General features: G+C 40.0%; 1 protein-coding gene across 3 annotated transcripts in view; it reads right to left on the bottom strand.

The window, feature by feature from the left end:
• The window catches only part of PPP2R5C (protein phosphatase 2 regulatory subunit B'gamma), an 88,709-nt gene that overhangs the window by 50,470 nt on the left and 17,369 nt on the right, over positions 1-20,870 (bottom strand). The window contains exon 1 of one of the 3 annotated variants that reach the window (XM_056345480.1): positions 4,917-5,122. The exons of the other annotated variants lie outside the window; for them this stretch is intronic. Coding sequence (XP_056201455.1) covers positions 4,917-5,010 — 94 coding nt within the window. The 5' untranslated portion in view covers positions 5,011-5,122. Of the gene's footprint in view, positions 1-4,916; positions 5,123-20,870 lie in introns of those variants that run through there. 3 annotated transcript variants of the gene reach the window in all.

Below are 20,870 nucleotides of genomic sequence, written 5' to 3'. Positions count from 1 at the left end.
CGTTAGTACCCAACCCAACAGAACAATGATCTTTCAGCATGCTTCAACAAGTATGCAAATTTCTATCTATTGTCAGATATTACATCACAAAAACATGACCAGTGGTATTTTTAGCCCCGTAGAAAAGGCCTATGTGAAGACTGAATATGAACTACCTTCCACAATCCCTCACTTAAGATTAATACATACGAGGAACACATAGAAAGAATGGACAAAGCTAACATCACTCGCATCTTTGAAAAAAGTCAAAGCATATTTCACATAAAGGAACTTAAATAATGACAAAGTCCAATCTGTCAAAAAAAAATTGCTGCTCTGGAAGGCAGAGGAGGAGGGTGGACAATGAGGCATTTCAAAGAGGTTATGGCCCACAGGAAGCATCAGTTTGAGTTAATGCAGTATCAGGGTGTTCTCACCCTCCTTCCCACACAACTTTCAGTATGTCTTGCAAAACATCTTGAAAATAATTTTTGAAAAGCATGAACAGGCATTACCAGTCCCAGCCAGTCAGCAATAAAGTAACTTCTATATTCTGCTAATTCTGCATCAGTAGATCAGAGCAAAGTTTTACCTATATTTTGTTCAAATATCTGTGCCTTGAGTTCATAAAAACACTAGTATTTGGACTACTGGTATGTACTGGTAAGACAGCATTAAGAGATATTTCTTATAGCATTGAACTGTATTCCTGATGAAAAACGTCTGCCTGTCCCATTCCCCGCCCCCCCCCCCCCCCCCCCGAATAAACATTTATAACCTGCCTATGGAGTTAATTACATTGATTTTCTGCCGCTAATGGCTCTCTGTACTACAGTTTTCAACAAGACAACTCAAAACAGTAAATATGAACTGGTAACCCAAGTCTAGTGACCGATGTTTACTATTTGTCCTAATCCAGGGTGCTCTTACAGCTGCTTTCTTTGCTTGAAGTGCTGAGATCGAAATCAAAAGATCCCAGTGCTTTCCCCCAGGCCTCATCTACATGGATCCTCCTGTCAGGGACTTGAGTGCACTTCCATCACCCTAGGGGGTTTGCTGCCAGAAGGACTCCATAAGGAGAAAGATGTATCTTGAAAACACCATCCAGCTCTGCTTTCTCCTTTTTATAAAAATGTTAAATTCTTAATAACTAATAATCCTCTTGTCTGTGCTGTCCTAATGTCATCTTCACAGTTAGTGACCTGTCTATGCATGCAGATCCTAAAAGGAGCTCTCCATGCAGATATCCCACGACCAGTCGCTTTGGCCACGTCATTTATTCCACAGTCAGCTACAAGCTCAAGTCTCTATCAAGGATCATAAACCACATTAGTTACTCCATGACCATACCAGCTGCTCAAACTGAAATTGTAGTTTTCTTGGAAGCTTTGGATCATTCCAATACAAGGTAAGTTTTCAGTTCACCATAACCAGTGACAAGCAGTTCAACTGACCATTATGTACCATCTTCGTATTCTAGAAAAAGGTCAAATGCAGCGGCAGCATAACTCAGATCGCCTGGAAAGCCTGTTGCAGGTGGAATGACCAAGGGCTCATCACCCCAGCAGGCCAAACACTCTGACTGAGGCAGTGCTTTCAGCATAAGCAAATAACATAGAGCAATGGCTCCATGCCACTTGCATTCAGTGCGGATTATGATCTTTTGGTGCTTGGTATTTTCCAGCAATGGGTCCAAAGTCATCTTCTGCAGACCTGATTTCTACACATTGGTCTTGAACAACTGCCAGCAGTTGTGACAAAGGGCATAGTCTCACAGTACCTGAACAAATGAACGGAGAACAGGTGTACTCTCTGTGATCAGGGTCAGTCAACAGTCCAGTGGCTGCTGAACAATTCTACAGTGAAGAGGCACACCAAGCCAGGTAGTCAAAACATCAGGATCCACATCAGCGAGATACGCGGCTGCACAACCACATAGTTGCAACCCAGCTGAGGCAATGGTCAAGGCCAAGCTAGAGCCTGAGCTTAAAGACAACTCCTGAGCAAAAGGGAAACCCTGATAAGACTTCTCACAGCTGTTTCCACAGCAGTCTGACTCAAGATTACATGGGTGGACCATATCCATGATGACCTTGAGTACTGTCAGCCAAATGAACTGCTGGAGAACAGGGTATTTGTGGCCCTGACACCACCTTATCCTACTGATAAATACTGCTCCTCCTTATAGGTGATGGTGCAGATACCAGCGTCAGCAACAGCAGTCAATAAAATTCTGACACCCTAATCTCCTATTCATAAGACTCATAACATCATTTTTAAAAACCATCTGCATCTATTTTTCTAACTATGTTGTTTTGGCAAAGCTGCAAGTAGCCCAGACAATAAAGCTGTCTGCAGTTCTCGGAGGGGCAAAAGGAAGGGGAGCAAGCTCCCGTCCCATGCCAGATCAGAAGTTCTCTTTTTTATTCTGCAAATATTACATGCTCCATATGATCTAGGTACAGAAAGTGCTTTAGAATGAACTTTAAAAGGAAGACTGTAATTTTTATTTTCACAATCCTGATAGTGCAGTCCACAAGGCTTCACAGATATTTTTTAAAAATAAGATTAAGGTAAAATATGGTAGCTACAATATAAGGGTAAAATAAAATACAATACACCATCTCAAAATTTTACATTAAAGATTATATGAAATTGGTGATAAAGCAGTATCTTCTTTATTACAACAAACTAGATCTACCAGAAACAACTGAGGGGCTTGTGCCCCCACCCCCCCTGCTTTTGACATTGACATTGAAGTTTTAGCTCTTACAGCTGCAAAGAGGCGTACTTCTATAAAGTTAATCCTATACTGCAACAAATGATGTAAAAGGACAACTGTAAAAACAGCATGGATTTTGAGACAAACAGTAAAAATGTGTCATTAGGCTTCAAAGTTAACAGTTAATTTTTACTGTTATTAATTTTGGATGTATTGTTCTGACAGGCTTTATTTTAGAGGAGGATCAGCACTGGTAGCATCAGAGCAGCTAGTGAGATAAGGTACACACAAAAAAACCAATGCAACTTCTGTGTGTATGTATGTATGTATGTATAGAAGAGATGCCTTTCATCTCCCAGTGTCAAGAAACTCCCTTGGGCTACAACACCAGGGTCATATCTTACTTCCTACCACCTGAAAAATGCAAAGCAATCTCCCCAGTTATTCCTTAACTGCTTACAAGAAAGTCCACCCCCATCATCCATTAAAAAAAAAAACCACCACCACAAACAAACCAGAAAAACCCACACAAACAAAATACTCCCAACCCCCAAACCAAAACAAACCACAAAACTCCTTAACCTCTACTGTACTATCCAGTGCACCAAGAATTCAAGTCAAATTCAAGGAAACTGAAGGAAAGTCAGTATCAGAACAATTTCTTAAAATCTGTTGTTTCCACAATTATGTATTTGATTGGAGCAACAACAGGGATAATAAATTCACAAAAACCTTTTTATTGTATTGAGACAAAGGATTATTAAGGCTCATCATTACAACATTTCATCATTCTGATTCCAACCTTGGTTTGTTTTCCTAATGTGCACCTTGAAAAGATGGTGCTTCTCCCCTTCCAAAAGGCTGCACCTATCAGAGAATTAAGGTAATTTCTCTGGAGTGAAAAGCAAAGGCCTGTCTACAGGTCAGGCAGATGCATTTATATTCCCTTGACAACAAGCACAGTCCCTTATTCTAACTCAAGGGAATGTTACTGCATTCCCCCCCCCCCCCCCCCCGACCAAAATTAGAGTCTTCTAGAATACATCCAGTCCCACTTCAGACAGAGAAGGATATGGCTCTTTTAAAAGGTAAAGAGAAATCGTGATTTCTTTCGTGATGAAGACCAGTGCTACTGCTTAAGGCAGCAAGCTTCTTAACAGTTGGGTTTTTTTTTTTTTAACTTCCAAAGCAAAATTTGTTTCAGTGTATGGAATATTAATAAAAAAATATACTCTTTTCACTACTAACATGTAGCCTATACCAGTGAAAACTGAGAAGCAAAGGTACTTAAGAACAGTATCAGCTGTGTTTCTTGCATATAAATGCCATTGTTCAAGGTGTGCTGATCCCATCTGATGTATGTTCTGCTCTTGTAAGAAGTTCTAAACCAAAACCACCTTAAATAGATGCAAAAAAAACCCTCGAAAAAGCTTTTGTTGGTTAACAGCTAGCCAAAAATATACACAAAACCCCCATACAGCAATTCAAAATCTTACAAACTGCAAAAATACAGGAGATAGACGCTTAGTATTATGCAAAAGTGTCATACCAACATGTATTTTTCCAATGAATTATATAAAACGTGGATTTTCAATGCACTAATTCTATCAACCCGAAAGAATGCATTCTGTGAAGAAATTTAACATTCAGAACTGCACAAAGCGACAGGCACATAAGAGCTTGCTTGTTAAAGCCGAACCGCATCTCTGCTAGGAAATGCTTTCTGAATACATAAAGGATATTTTCACAATAAATGTCACGTCTCTTTCCCCCCCCCCCTTCCTCCCCCAACAACACTTGCAATTATTTTACGCGCTGCAGCGGGTTTGGAAGGAGCTCTATCTGAACGATTCGCACAAAAAAGGCTTTGAAGCGCACCAACCGTTTGCCCTTATTCTATATAAACTGTACAGTGATAACTTGGCTCTTCCCTCCCCCCACTCAATACCTTTCTGGGTAGTGACTTCACATCCTTTGACATCAGCACAGCTTGAAAGGGGGATGGGAGAGTTACGGCTGAAAGCAGCAAAACCTGCTTTTAACTGTGTACGCAAACGCCCCGACGGATCCTTCAGCCTTCCCCGAACGCAATGAACAGGAGCGGGTTTGCCCCCCGCCGCGGCCGGGCCCCACCGGCCCCGGCCCCGGCCCCACAATGGCCATTTCCGAGCGGGTCGCAGGGTCGCCCCGCGCTCCCGCACGCACAATAACTCACCTCTAATATGCAAAAGGGCCACGGGCTGGAACGGCCCGTTGGAATTGGCTGCGTCAACCACCATCCTGCTGCCGGCTCTGTTACATGTCAACATCTAGGCTCCGGCAGGCACGGCGGTGTGTGCCTTAAGGCAAGGGACCGGCCTCCATTTTAGTTTAAAAAAAGACAGAAACTGAAGCGCTCTGCAGCTGGAGGGAACTGGCTGGTCTGTGATGTCAGCGGGCGGGAGGCGCCCCATTGGCTAACGGCAGCAACTTCAAATGACACCGAGGAGGCCGCAAATGAGCGGGGGCTGCTGCGGGGCTGTCACCGCGCCCGCGCCCCCCCCCCCGCGCCCCCGGCCCGGCGCAGCGGGGGAGCAGCAGCCGCAGCCTCCGCAGGTGACTGGGCTGTTGCGCCTGTTTGTTTGCTTCAAACCAGGATGATCTCACCGCTGCTCTAGTATCGCCCCCCCCCCAATATCCAGTACGCACCTGCTCGCAGGAGCGCACGCATTCTGCTCCTGCCTCCTTCCAGCACTTACTACTCACTCTTTACTCCCTCCTTCCCTAAGGCTGCCAGGAATACCCACCGGGACTTAGCCCCCACAGCACTGAGGGCAACAGCCACAACTTCAGCTTTCAAGAGCTGTAATGAAAGGTAGTTCATAGTAAGGTACAGGTCCTTTAATTACTATTATTCTTAGTGATTTATAAACATAAAACCTCATAAGCATTCCCATGAGCTGTTTTATGACTGGTTGCTAACACATTATGAATAAAAATATAGACATAGGACACTCAGGAGATGAAAACCCTCATGTTTCATGCTCATCCAAGTATTTCTTTCATTCCAGAAACATACCTATCTCAAGTTTACCTTGATTGCTGTAAAACTTGGATAATGCAGAACTCTGAGTTTCCTTTCTAGAAATTTCTAGTAATTACAAATAACTTATTTTTAATTATTAAAAGCTAAGATACTGCAGCACTAAGAACCAATATATAGGCATCTGAAAAAATTTTTGCTGCATAACCCCAGAAATTCAGAGTACAACCATTTCTAAACTTTAGTTAAATTACTTAAGGTATTTACAACAATTTCTATACTCTTTTTAGTTAAATTACTTCAGGTATTTGGAACAAAACTGCAAGCAACCTCTTCCTCATCACCTGAGACCTGCGTGTCTATTTTTACAACAGGCTGTTTGAAGGACTGTTTTGTCTCCCAGGGACTGCAACTCCGGGAATGATGCTCTAAGAAGCAACGTTATATTTCCACTATCTCCAAATCTGTGCTTTTCCCCAAATGCTATTTGCACTTGTATGTCACCTTTAAATATTTAATTACTTGTTTTACAATGCTATCTTAACTTAGATCTTTCCAAAGGAGGAGTAAATCAAAAAAAGAGGAAGAGACTTTTCAATTAGGTAAGTTACATAAGGCAATGAAAACGTGGAACAAAAATTACAGGGGATATGCATACCTGGTTGGAAAAATTATATGCCACTACATAAAATACTACACTATCAAAAGTGAGTTAGAGCTGTACTAAATATTACTGAATTGGAAGAAGGAAAAAGACTAACTGGAATATAAAAAAAGAAGAATATTACCCGTAAGGCACATGATAAAATCAATTGGATTTACAGATTCACAAGGCCTAACTTGAAGTAGTGCCTCCTGGATGTCACAGTTGAAGAAGGATGTAAACCTGGCGAGAAAGTGCAATGATGACCAATCTAGAAAACATTACTTAGTTTAAAAAATACAGCTGCTCTGTTTGGTATGGTGTGGGTTGTTGGTGGCTTTTCTTTGGTTGGTTGGTTTGGTTGGGGTGGGTTTTGTTGGTTTTTTTGCTAGAAAGGCCTAAACTGACCAAGTCTTTTAAAGCATGATTATGGAGATGGAGTGCATTAGTTTTTCTACATTCACTACGCCCAGGAAATTCCTCCTACATCAAGGAAGATCAGGTTAGATACTCAATCAAATCCTCTCACAATAAGCATAGTGAAACTAAGTAGGAGACTGCAGACTTTCTAGTAATTTAAAAAATGGCCAAACATCATGAATGATACAAATGTAGCTGGATCCTGCTTTTGAGAACATCAAAATGGACTACATCAGCTTCTGATGCCTTTTTGAACCTCTGTAGTCTTAGGAAAAAAGTTAAAGAAATTTGTTCTTCCAGTCCAGGCAAAAACAGAGGTGTACTCCCAAAAAAAGTCTTTAAGTTAGTATGGAGTTTTGGTCTTATAAAACAAAAAGCTAGCATAGAGATATGCCTTTAACAAAACTGGATTAAAAAACAAAACCAAAACTGACCTCAAAGTTTTCTACAATATCTTGATCAATTAAGGAGAAAACTAAAGAACTGAGACTTTTCTTGCAATATTTTCATATGCAGAATTTTGTAAGCAAAATCTGTTTCTTTTCCCCATTTAAATTACAATTAGGCTGTTCTATAGTTATAAGCTGCAGTATGAAGTGGCACAAGTTAGGTTTAAAATTGTAGTTTATTTGGTAACCACATCTTTAAGAGGCAGCTGCTCTGTCTCTCCTTGTGCCTTTGCTTTTATGGTCAACTGCTGCTGTCTCTTTGAAACTCCCTGAAAGATTAAAATGGCTATGCAGACTGCTGGTCCAATGGCATACAACTTAAATACTGTACTGGAACACAACAGAACAAAAAAAGGAGCATCACTTTAGTTACAGTGCCATTTCCTATTTTATACATAAGCATGACTTGAATAGCTGGAGGTTCATTAGCAAATTTTAGGTCATGGCTTAAGAGTCAACCCCCCCTACACTGTTCTTACCTAAAGAGAGTAAACGTGCTATTTGCAGCACTAGCGGTAGTATTGGCAGAACACTAAGTCACATTCACGTAAAGTTTTCTCTTGCAAGATAGACATTACCCTGTTCACATTTCTTCCTCTTTGCAGGACTGTTAGATCTGAGGCCACTACTTGGTAAACTACCATGAAAGTGGTTTAATTCAGTATATTTCTGGTGTGCTTTTGACAGGATACTAGCGGAACTGAAGAAATCAATCTTTGTAAGACCTTTAGCTCATTAATCAAATCTGGTATCTTCTCGCCAGTCATACAGATTGAGACATACATTCTGATCAGGAGGTTTGTATACCCTTCCTTTGTTTTAGCCTTAAGATATTTGATTTGCCACCAAAGGAAAATATTTACTTAAAGTGAATTATTTTGAGCAACTTGGGGGGGAGGGGGGCAGCGCAAAGAAAACTGAGTTAGGAATTGACTTACTAATGGGGAAGGAAAGAATATTAGTGCGAGTGGAACGGAGATAATGAATATCAATGGGAGGAGGGGAGGAAGACTTTACTTGAACAAATTTATGAAGATGCTTCTGTTGCAAGAGAATCAAAAAACATACTAACTTTGGCTACCCATTTTTTAGAATTAAATAAATGAAAAAAATGTATTGACAGTATAGCAAAGCTGTAGCTATTACAGGTTTCCTGATGAACCCTGGTAATAATTTCTAACTTCCTGATGATGGGAATGAAGGAAAATCCTATAAAGTTCTTAGGATATAATGAAATGTGTTACATTTAGGATCAAGCACTATAGCTGGTGAATTCTCTTTATACTGGGAGGCTGTGTAGTATGTCTTTCAAAACATCAATCCATTTGGTTGTCATTTAAAAAACAACCAACACACTGCAGCACCCCAACAACAAATTTCCCTGCCCAAAGTCTGCCTTTATTTCCATTCTGAAGTAGCTGCTATTCTGATAGCAACAGAATCAACAACATATGGTAATTAAAACTGGATGAACTTCTGTTTCCATGAAGACACCTTGGATCAAGTTAGTTACCTCTCAGACTTTATGAGGAGTTTTCATTTTTGGATTGCGGGAGGAGGGAGCTATTTAGTCTCAACTCTAAAGGTAACTAAAGGCATAATTCCACAGCTGCTGAAGTTGCTATCCCTCAGCAACCTAAACCAGCCTAGTTACAGGCTGCTTCAGTTCCCTTCCTACAGTCCCCTCCTACTTTATTTTGCTCTCATCTGCTTCAGTGGTCATCAGACCCACAGCTCAGTTGGTTTAGTTCAGTAATCCAACAGAAAGCCACTTACTTTACTGTCAGACTGGTTTTCTGTTAACTTATTGTGTTCCACAGCAGCCTAAGGTAAGCTAAGTCTGTATGAGCTACTGCTGCAATCCCACCTCTTCTGAGGCACACCTCTCAACCTCTCTGAGGTGCAACCATCTGAAATCGCTGTATGAGGGCTTGTGCAGCTGCACGGTTGAACCAGATTAGGAAACTGAGCGGAGTTAAAATAAGAAGGGAAAAGGATGAGTTTGAGCTGTGCTGAGTCTATTATCTGGTTTACCAGACAGCTGCCCAAAAAAGGTACAGGAATAAAACACTATTTGCTTTTACTGCTAGGACCAATGCAATTTTGCACCTCCAATTATAGTCCAAGCACCATTCTCATAAACAATGTCAGGCTACAGAAAACAAGGGTCTCTTCACAACCCTGAACAGCGAGTTACTCAAAGACAGTAACTTTGTTTTAGGGGAGAAAAGACACTGGATGCTACACATTTGGAGGAGAAATCACAGCAACAGGAAGGATACTGGACTTCTCCTACAAAGTTCCAACTCAATTTCAAAGGACAGCCAAGAGAAAATTCAAGGACACAGAGGCAATAAGCACTATGTTAACATCTAGCTATCAAAAAAAATACACAGGTGAGAAAAAAATCCTCACCTGGATGAATGAAACTGGTATGGACTATCATTTGGCTTCCTTAAAGAATTCCTATGACTGAAGCATGGCAAAAGATAGCATTCTACCTTCCAAGCTGAGAAATTGATAATATTTACTCCCCTTTCAGTACAGGAAAAAATGATTAAATGTAGAATTGGCAAATACCTGCCTGTGACTGAAATGGTCTCTGTATTGGGTCTGGCAGAGCCCCATAGCAACCCTGCTAGTGCTGTGCTTGGTAGCTAGAAAGGTGGTGACAACACACCAGTGTTCTGGCTACTGCTGAGCAGTGCTCACACAGCACCAAGGCTGTCTCTCCAACATTCCCCCCTCACCGGTAGGCTGGGTGGGGGTGGGCCAGATCTTGGGAGGGGACATAGTCACGACAGCCGACCCACAGTCGCCCAAGGGATGTTCCACACCATATGACATGTGCTCAGCTATAAAAGCTAAGAGAGAGGAGGAGGAAGAGCGGGCATTTGTTATTTATGACGTTTGTTTTCCGGAGCAACTGCTACCATACTGAAGCCCTGCATCCTCAGTACTCAGAACTCTCAGCCTCAGCAGGGACCCAAACTGCATCTGAGGACACCGTGGCTGAGATAGGGACACAGACAACAACTACAGTAATTGCCCCAGTAGTGAAAAAGAAACAGTGGACAAGAACACTCTCCAAAGATCCAGAGGATGTTCTGCATGCAAGAGCCATGTGGAGGACGGTGATTCAAAGTGTCCCAATACCATATTCTAACAGCTTGGCAGTGATGTATTGCCCGAATACAGATAAACCAACTGTGGAGAAAGTGTCTTCTTGGCTCCAAAACTCTGAAGAAAATCTCTGTACTTCCTCATCCCTACTGGTCAGCACCTTGGCTGTCAGGGTCACTCCAAGAAATCAGTCCTCTCCTGGCCCAGAGGGAAAGGCAGCCCCAGGCACATGCTGTGTGGTGCACTCCAGTTCTTCCTGCATGTCCAGGGCGAGGACATGAGGAAATGGGATGGTGAACCCACCTTTAAGCTGGAAGCCCACTTAGGAGAACTGAGAGGGAAGACAGCTGTTAAAGAAGGGGTCACCCAAGAAGGCTGTCAGCATAGTGGCTGTAGAGACACAAGGCAGTAACGAACACTCTCCCAGATGTAGAACTGAAATCACCTCCCAGGTGACAGGACCAGCTGTGCAAAATGTACTCTACACTGCATCTGGGGAGCATGGTCTTACCTGGAGCCTCTGGCAGAAAACATCAGGAGAAACCTGAGGTTGACATTAGGGTTTGGAGCTGGGGGTACTGAGGATCAGAAGCCCACTACACCCCAACCAAAAAAAGAGATACTAGCAGCATATGAGGGGGTTGGAGCCACTTCAGAAGTTGTTGGTACAGAAGCACAGCTCCTTTTGGCACCACGATTGCCTGTGTTACACTGGATGTTCAAAGGAAACATCCCCTCTACACATCACGCAACCAGCGTTACATGGAGTAAGTGGGTGGCATTATCATTCAACAAGCTTGACTGGGGAAATCCAGCTGCCCAGGAATCTTGGAAGAGATCATGGACTGGTCAGAAAGCAGAGATTTTGGAGCATTGCCTGAGGGGGTGGCTGAAGCCCAAGAGGCACCACCATATAATGAGTTATCAGACAATGAAAGGCATTATACTTTGTTTACTGATGGATCCTGTCATGGGGTAGGAAACCATTGGAAGTGGAAAGGTGCTCTGTACAGTCCCACATGACAAGTCACTGAGGCCACTGAAGGAGAAGAGGAGTCAAGTCAGTTTGCAGAAGTGGAAGCCATCCAACTTGGCCTAGAGATTGCTGGATGAGAAAAGTGGCTAGTACTCCATCTCTGTACTGACCCCTGGTTAATGCCCTATGAGGATGGCTACAATAATGGCAGACCACCAACTGGCAGTGCAGGGGTAAACCCATCTGGGCTGATGCACTGTGGCAAGAAATCCCTGCCCAGGTAAAAGACGCGGCTCTAAAGATATATCATGTAGATGCTCATATGCCCAAAAGCTGTGCCACTGAAGAACATTAAAACAAACAGCTATTTGTAGCTTGACAGGCCCACAAAACATTGGGACTTCTAGGGAGAGATGCTACATACAGATGTGTTCATGATCAAAGGGTGGACCTGACCATGAACACCATCACACGGGTCACTCATGAATGTGAAATGTGCTGCAATCAAGCCAGCCACACAAGTGGAATCTCCCTGGAACAGAGGGCGGTGGCTGGTTTTTTGATACGGTGAGGCCTGGCAAATTGACTATATTGGACCACTGCCACGAACACGCCAAGGCAAGTGCTATATACTCACCATGGTGGAAGCAGCTATTGGGTGGCTACAAACATACCCTGTAAGCCACGCCACTGCCTGGAACACATCTTAAGCCTTGAAAGACAAATTTTGTGGCAACATGGTACCCCAGATCTAATTGAGTCGGACAATGGGACTCATCAGAAATAATCTTATAAACTCCTCAGCAATGAAACATGGCATTGAATGAATGTATCACATTCCCCATCACCCACAACCCCCTGGAAAGATTGAGAGGTGTAACAAACTGTTAAAGACTATGTTGAGAGCGTTAGGCAATGGGGCATGGAAGCACTGGGATAGTAATTTAGCAGAAGCCACTTGGCTAGTTAATACCAGAGGATCTGCTAACTGTCCTGGTCCTGCCCAAACAAAACCCCTTCATGGTGGACATAGCCTGGACAGCTGACCTTAAGTGACCAAAGGGATATTCCATACCATATGACATCTGCTAAGCTATAAAAGCCAAGAGAAAGGGGGAGGAAGGGGCAGGGGACATTTGTTATTAATGATGTTTGTATTCCAGAGCAACCGCTACACATACTGAAGCCCTGCTTCCCAGGAACTGGCCTGCTAACAGGAAGTAGAGAATAACATCTTTTGTTTTCCATTGCTTCCGTGCATGCAACCTTTGATATTGCTTTATCAAACTACCTTTATCTCGACCCACAAGTGGGTTTTTTCATTTTACTTTCTCCCCTCACTGTTCTGCTGAGGAAAGCAGTGATAGAGCAGCTGGGTGGGTACCTGACATCCAGCCAAGTTCAACCCACCACAGTCTGTATCTGAATTTCCTAATGTTTGCATGGTCACTGTAGCACACAGACAACAGTGCCAAGTTTTCCTTCAGCCAATATTGTACACCCAAAAGGTTTTGTAAGTGGGGGATGGGGAGGGAAATCAGTAGATGTCTGTTGAGTTCAGAAAGCCATATATTTTAAGAACTGCATCTAGTACAAAAACTTATTTCCCAGGCCAGACTGCAGAACCTCATTTCAGGTATTGGCACACTATTTTAATCAAGTGCAGTATAAAAGCTAACACATATGCCAACAAACTCACTCCTTTCTGCAGCCTTATTAGGTAGATCACACATGCCATTTTCAATAAACAAAGCTTAAAAACATTATGTTTGAGTGAAACCTTGAGAGCATGCTAGTTATCCAGCAAACACTGACTTATATTTACATGTATAAATATTGCATTCAATGTTTGATCAGTAGAGGTCTTACGAAGGGAAAAGTTCAGCGTAGCAGCAAAAATGTCTGGGTCTGATTATAATGAAGACCTGTGCAATGGAACAAAATGTTCTTTTTGTAAATAAGGGCATAATAAAAGACGTTTCAAGAGAGATCTAAACTCTGAATTCAGAGACAGGTTAGAATCTAGAAAAAAAGACAATACTACATTTTGAATCCTATTTTTATGGATTCTATCCAAGCTTCAGTAGAAACAAGTTTGGTAGGAAATGCTGCCAGTGACAGATGTAGAGCATTCTTCTAACACTTTCAGCTGCTGACTAATGAGTAGGTGTTTGATAGGGCAGTTGAAATGAAAAATAGCTCATTAATCCAAGCCTATGATTTCATGTAAAGCTAGCTAACAAAAACCTGCAAAACAACAACAACAACAAAAAAAAAAATCACACACTCAAGCAATGTATTCTCCTCTATAATCTTTTTTTGGTAGTTACACACTTACTATCATGTTTCTTAATCTTTAAACTGTAATGTAGTAATTCAGACTGGATAATTGCTAAATATTTTTTAAATTAATGATTTCATAATCATTAAATAATGAAATATTTACTCATTTGATAGATCATATTTTCCTGTATGAACACCAATCAATTGTCAGTTTGTGCTTTAAGAAATGTATATGCTTACCACACATTTTAGTAATTCTTCTAAGCATTTAGAAGAAAAATAAATACAAAAAACCCAGGAAAGTTTGTTTATGCAACACTATGGTCATGTTTTTAAGACAGAAGTTCAAAGACAAAGTTACTAAATTAACATGACAAGAAGTCTCTACAGTTCTTTCACATGATACAATACATATAATCACTGACACCTAACCATACCCACCCTGACAGAGGAAAGAGTGAGCTTCTGCAGTATTTTCCATTATGGACTTTTTGTTTCAATAAATTCAATACAATATTGAGCTGCCAAAAATAATACAAAGGCATGAACACAGCGAGGACCAGAACGATGAACTAACTCAGTATGCTGAGTGCTAATCTAGTGTGTGTACAAGGGAGAAGAGCATCATCTGTTTCACAAAACTGTATTCCTTGCTGTTTTGCAGGAGAATGAATTTGCTTTGCCTTTTAAATGCATTACGTATTAGGGCAAATTATCTTTTCTATTAGCATTATCTTGTTTAATCTGCCATCTTACTTTGCATAAAATACTTGTAGCTAAACAGTGGTGCTACCACCTTGCAGCTGGACAAAACTCCTTAATTGCCAGGCACACACACAAGAAGCATCATTCAACTGGAAAGGCCAAAGTACCACACCTTTGTTCTCTACCTAATTTGCAACTGGCACCAGTAGGTTTCTGTGATGAAAGTGACATTAAGTATTGAGACCTCCAGTCTCAACAGCTCCTAAGAAAAGTGCTCCTCAAAACCCCATAGTCCATTATTGCTATGATTCTCATAAATTCAATTATATTGCATATATCCAGTCAGTGCCTTTTGGATCATGAAAACAGACACTAGTTTTAAATGAACAGGTAACTCTGCTTAAGTTTGACCTTACCCTAATAATGAATTTGTGGAAATTTAACAGTATAGATTGCTAAATTTCTCTGCAGCACAGAGAACAATACTTGATTGCCTCTTAATTTGTCTTTATACCAATTTTGCTTACTTATCTGTACTCTACAGCTGAAACACACAACCACCATACATTTCTGATCTCTTGAGAAATTCTCACTTTCTCTTCCTTCCTCATGGTTACAACAGTTTTATCAATGAAAATTTGGTTCAGTTGTTTAAGCATCAGAATCTTAAAGAATCACCTCTTCTGCAATCTTGATTCATCAGACTTTAACATTGTACAGACTACAAAAACAGAGCTATCTCCTAGACAGCCATTTATGACTTAAAAACATTAGGAAAGCTTTAATAACGCTTGCCTTCCTATCAGAGTCCTGTATCACAGACAGACAAGTTGAGACACTACCCTGACGTTCTCTTGCACAGAACAGACTCAGAATTTGGCATAGCTCTAAAGTCTCTGCTTGGGGGTGTGTGTGGGGAAACAAACCAAAAAAAGAGACAAGAAATAAGAAACCATGCGGTCTGCATGAAATGTGCTCAGAAAAACAGCACCCTTATGCCTTGCCGTGTTCATTATTCCTTCCCCCCCCCGACTTTTTTTTTTTAAATAGATATGACTGATAGTATTTTTAATGTTGAAATCATGCTATGTCAGAAACAGACATCTCTACCAGAAGGTCAAAACCAGGACTGATCAACATGCACAGCAAGATCTCCAACAACTAAATACCAGAATCCGTTTAATGATATCACATGCAGTTATTCTACATTAAGAAAACAGCACTGTATTCCATATCCTACGCTTCTCAGCATTAAGAGTTTGTATATCCAGATCTGTCAATGTAGCTCATTTCTTCCTATCTTGATACGTAACTTTGGAAGAAGATTGTATCCGCATTTTCAAGATCAAAAGTCCAACTCCAAGAGGTAAACAGTAACTCTGTAAATAAATTTGAAACCATACCTGAAAATAAAAGCTGAATTTCAATCACCACTTTAAGATTATATAAAACAATGTTCACTTTTATCTAAAAAAAAAAAAAACCAACCCCAAAACCCATTCCCAAATCCATGAACAAAACCATGACACTTGTCATGATAGGAATCCTCTTTAAGACTATAAAAAGGACTCTATCCAGCTTTAAAAATCATACAGAAATGCTGCCAAAAGGCATATTTTTGAATCATGCTCAAATTTACATATGCATGACTAATGTTCATTGGGAAATTTTGCAACACTTCAGAATATTAAGGAGAACTGACTTTTTATTTTTTCAAATTTGTTATTCTCCGATTGACAGAGAAAGTTATCTTTTAATGAGTATTACTTGCAGGTTAAAGTAATATTTGTGACAATTATATTTGCCAGTGCACAACACCTTTTATCCCAGTCAGAGCATCTGCATATTGTAAAGAATTCTCAGTGCAACATTCTTACATACTGGAGGGATTCAGACCACATCCTTAAAAATCTCACCATCTTCTGCAACTGTTTTCTCCAAATGCTGCATGTTTACACAGTTTACCGAAATCTGCATTATCTTTGCAAAATATTGTGTACAAATCCAAGTACACTCACCTGTTTGTACTCTTAAAAATCCCTTGTAGCATATAAACTAAGTGTACAGAATGGACAAGGGAGCATCTTAGAAATACATACTTAGCAAGATTGTACCATAGGAAAAAAACAAACCATCAACCTGTAATGGAAGTATTACTAAAATGATAAATTCTTAGTAATATAAATTCTCATTTTTAATAACATGCACATCTTTGAATCAGTAAGCCTCTTTCACTTTTCTGTATTAATAGTCCTGAATAGAAGCAAAACACATTAATGTTTGGGTTACTAGTTAACCAGTTATGAAATGCCACACTGCTGGCTGTTCTATTTTTTTTGTTTCTTTTTTTCTTTTTGATCTTGGTCAATTACTCAGCAAGTCCATCACTGTAGCAACCTTATTCTGAAGATGCTGACACCCACTATTCTCACATGGTAAGGGACAACTATAGTCTCAGTAAAATCAGAGAAGAAAACCAGAGTTTTATTTTTTAATTAAAAATAACTTAAACATTGCAGGCAAAATTCAGAAAACATCAAGTCTGATCTCCTAAAGGTTTAGATAGCAAGCTAAGCTTATCGAATTTACAAATGTTTGTGTTGTCAAGTTTTTTTAATATGCATGTAAGAGAAGGGTAAAAAAACGCAGCTAGATACAGAAATAAATGCAAATACCCCCAAAATAGTAAGAGAATATATATATATCCTTCCTTTCCCTCAGCATTAAACCCAAGTGATTTTTTTTGTTTCAAATTTTAGAAATTCGATCTGTATGACAGTCTTTGTATACTAACTCCATAGAAACCGAAGTGAAAAATGTATTACTGCAGCTGTCAAGCACACAAGCAACAAGCATGCAATTCATAACATATCATTACACTCTCAAAAGTTTCCTCTCAAAACTGAACAAATGCGACTAGATGAGTAGCACATATATATCACATTCAGGCTCTAGAGCTTTTTCCAGTATGTAATGTATTTGGGTGTCAGAAGTTCATAGAAGTAACCTAGACTCAAGAACTAAAGATCACCCATTAGCATCACCAGAAATAAATATCAGCACACAACTAAATCATTGACACTGTGGAATTAATTCGCTGATTAACCATGAAAAAAATCTATCTATAACGTTACAAGGAATTCAAGCTTCCTGCATTAAGTGGAAGGGGGTGGTTGTATAGACACAAAATACTTCAGTGTGTCAATGGTCAGGTACATATAAGCTTGGATACAATACTTTTTGTACAGTTTAATAAATATTCATATCGGACACTTTCAAACAGAACACATTCTTAAATTTGTAAATAATTTCAAGACATCTCAACATTACAAACTGTTTTCTTCAGAAAGGAAGAATGAAGAAATTCATATGTTTCTGAAGGCTGAAAAACCCTTTGTCATTTATATTTGATATAGATAACCAAAGCATTAATCTGCAAGTTTTCAAATCATAATAGAGCAAAACATACTTTAAGGCAAATAAGTAATTTTTTCCCAATAAACAACTGGGAAGGAAAAAACCATCAGCTTTCTGTAACTGAAGTACTGTACTGCAAGTGTTAACTAACAGGGAGAACTGGATAAGCAGAAATTAACACAACACAAGTTTGTTGGCATAGAATTTTTTTTTTCTGTGAAAATAGGCAAGATCTTTTCAAAATGTTTGACACAGTTCTGAAGGTGCTTCTCCAGAGATACTTCTGGGTTATCTGTGGGCAGACAAGCTACCTATTGTACCCAAACTGTATCAGGCTGCACCGCACTGCGCTGCAGAGAGCTTTGCTGGTTTGCAGCTTTACTAATACATAGATCTCAGTGCTCCACAAGCCAATTATATCAGAGACTTCTTTTCGATGTTCACCTCTATGCTTAGAGCCTCTTAACTCATTCTTTTTTTTTTTTTTTTTTTGAGTTCTGAGCTATCCTGCTTCTCCATTTCCCAAATAAACTAAGGGTGTACAATGCTAATCAAACTGCTCCAATGAATATAAATCATACCACACTAATACCAGTCACCAGGGCAAATAGGCTGGTATTTCCAGAAGCCTATTGTCAGCATTTCTGTGCAACGCCCAAGAGAAAGTTCACAACATGCTTGAAGACCAAAAAGTATTTCCTAAATAAGAAGCCTTGATGAAAACGCACTTTGGCAGCTCCTCCTTTCCCTTCCCACTATTTCAAGTGATCCACTGACCTCAGCTCCAGCCCCATGGCACAGAAGGAAGGTGGTTATCTCCACAATACTGCAGGCCATTTAGAGTTTACCAGTTACAAGCTCTCACAGACCTTAAAGTATGCAAGAACAACCCCATTCTACATGCTCTGCTTAAAATACAATCTCAGGTAAAAGTATCACAGTATGCAGTAGTCAATCCAACATTTATGAAGAAAATGCACATCTCTTGGTCTACTACAGATAGTAGAAAGGTTTCCCAGGTACTGTAGCCACAGAAATACAGCCACCTGTTACAAGTAACTGGTTTGAGTTTGAGAGCGGATTAAACACAGCTAACCTGAAAGAGTACTACATTCTTCCCATCTCTTCATGGAAGCTAAAGCTGCCTTAAACTCAGTCCTTTAAATTATAGCCTGCCAGTCCATTTAACTCCTGTCCAGACACAGACATTACAAAACACACTTAAACCTGTCAAAAAATTAAGTTTCCCAGCTTCACTTGACCCACTGAACACATATCAAGTCACATATCTACGTACACATTAGGAGTACTGGCCAATAGCATTCTCATCAACCCTAATAAGTAGGAATTAAATCATGACTGAGCTTGTGGAGTGAGCACAGCAATTATACAGACACCTGCTATAATCCATGAGACTGGACATAGCTTTATTCATGAAGACAGTAATTACTACTCATCACTAAATCAGCAATTGCACTAGTGTTTCATAACAAAGTTTGGTCCTCGACAGCCTGGGGACACAGGTACACCATCAGACATCCACCAGAGATAAGCTCAAGATCTTTTCTTTTGTTTCACTTGAGAGTGGGGGTGTGACCACAGACTGAAAAGCAAGTATAATGCATACGCACAATACTTCTACCATTTCTGCACATCTAGGTGTGTTCCATCAAAAATGCTAAAATGCACTCAGAACATAGCTTATACAGTTTTTAAGACTCAACCTTTTTTTTTTTTTTGTATACCACACCACCACACACACACACCCTGCCAAGTCCAAGCAGGCTCTCTCCTGCCCTTCACTGGCCTACTAGTTCAAACTGAAATGGAGCCAAGGTGGAAAGAGAATCCACTGTAAGACTGATTACTTTCCCCTTGTCCCACCTGCAAGAATTTTTGTCATTTCCAGCTCACCATTCACTCTGCTTTTAACTGCATGCTCAGTTCTAGTCTCCCTGAGCTGACAATCCCAGGCACTACCAGAAACACAGTATTTAAAACAGGACAAAGCAAAGGTTCTAAACCAAGTAACAAATGTTTTTCTTTGTAGCGGAGTCTTTAAACAAAGGGTTAAATGATGCTGTATGCATGACTTTATAAAAAAGAATAATCACTACTTTAATTCAGTGTCATTTGCTTATGTCAGACCCTGGACGTGACAGCTTGTGCATGAACCTACTATGTCAGTTTAAAAGATAGGACATATTTATGAGTAATCTGTGGTGCTACATAGTCTTAGTTCCAAATTTAGTAAAAAAGATTGAAATACACTAAACTTTAAGCAGCACCTTGTATATAGACTTCTATACGAACATGATAGACAATATTTTCTTAAATGGTACCTCTGAAGAGAAGAACATTGCAGTCTAATTTGACTTGTATGAAAAGCAGTATAGTTAAAATTGGCTGAGAAGCTCAGTTTTTTATTTTCAAAAAATACTGATGCAGTATATCAAGAAAACACTGACTAGAGGAAAAAAAGTCTTATTCCTTGACATTTTCACATTGCCTACAGCAATACTACTCGATATTTCAGCAACCTGTTAGGCTTTCACTGCCACCTTTGAACATTAGAAAGCAGTATGCATCACACTTCAAAACAGCTTTTTTTTTTAAATAAACCTTCAGAGCAAATCAGTTACTCATAAGCAACTAATCAGCAACTGATCAGTACATCTGACCACACATGGTAAATTCTACCCTAACACTACTACAAGCTACCATAAGCACACTTACACAAGTATGTATTACACAACAGACAGTAGCTAAAATAAAGATGATAAAAGCTGTGTTAGTAAGAGAACACACATATATTATCATCTTTTCATCACAGTTGGCTGTAAATACAATTCTAAAAGATCAAAGCCTTAAAATTGACAAAGGAAATATTCATATTCACTAAAAAGATGCCACTCCGCTTGACCCATGCTCAGGAAAACAAGACCAGTAAATAGCAACAGACCATGTCTTCTCAGAATGCCAAGCGATTTTAGTACAAACAAAATACAGTCTGAGCATGCTGCACTGAGGACAGATGACTAATATTTTGCATAGAGTGCCCAAATATTCTGCTTTTATGTGAGATGAGTGAACATACTTTCACATAAAAAAAATCTGGGCTGAAGAGACAT

The sequence above is a fragment of the Falco biarmicus genome, chromosome 7, assembly GCF_023638135.1.
Source record: "Falco biarmicus isolate bFalBia1 chromosome 7, bFalBia1.pri, whole genome shotgun sequence".
Classification (NCBI taxonomy): Eukaryota; Metazoa; Chordata; class Aves; order Falconiformes; family Falconidae; genus Falco; species Falco biarmicus.
This window is presented reverse-complemented; position numbering and strand designations above follow the sequence as displayed.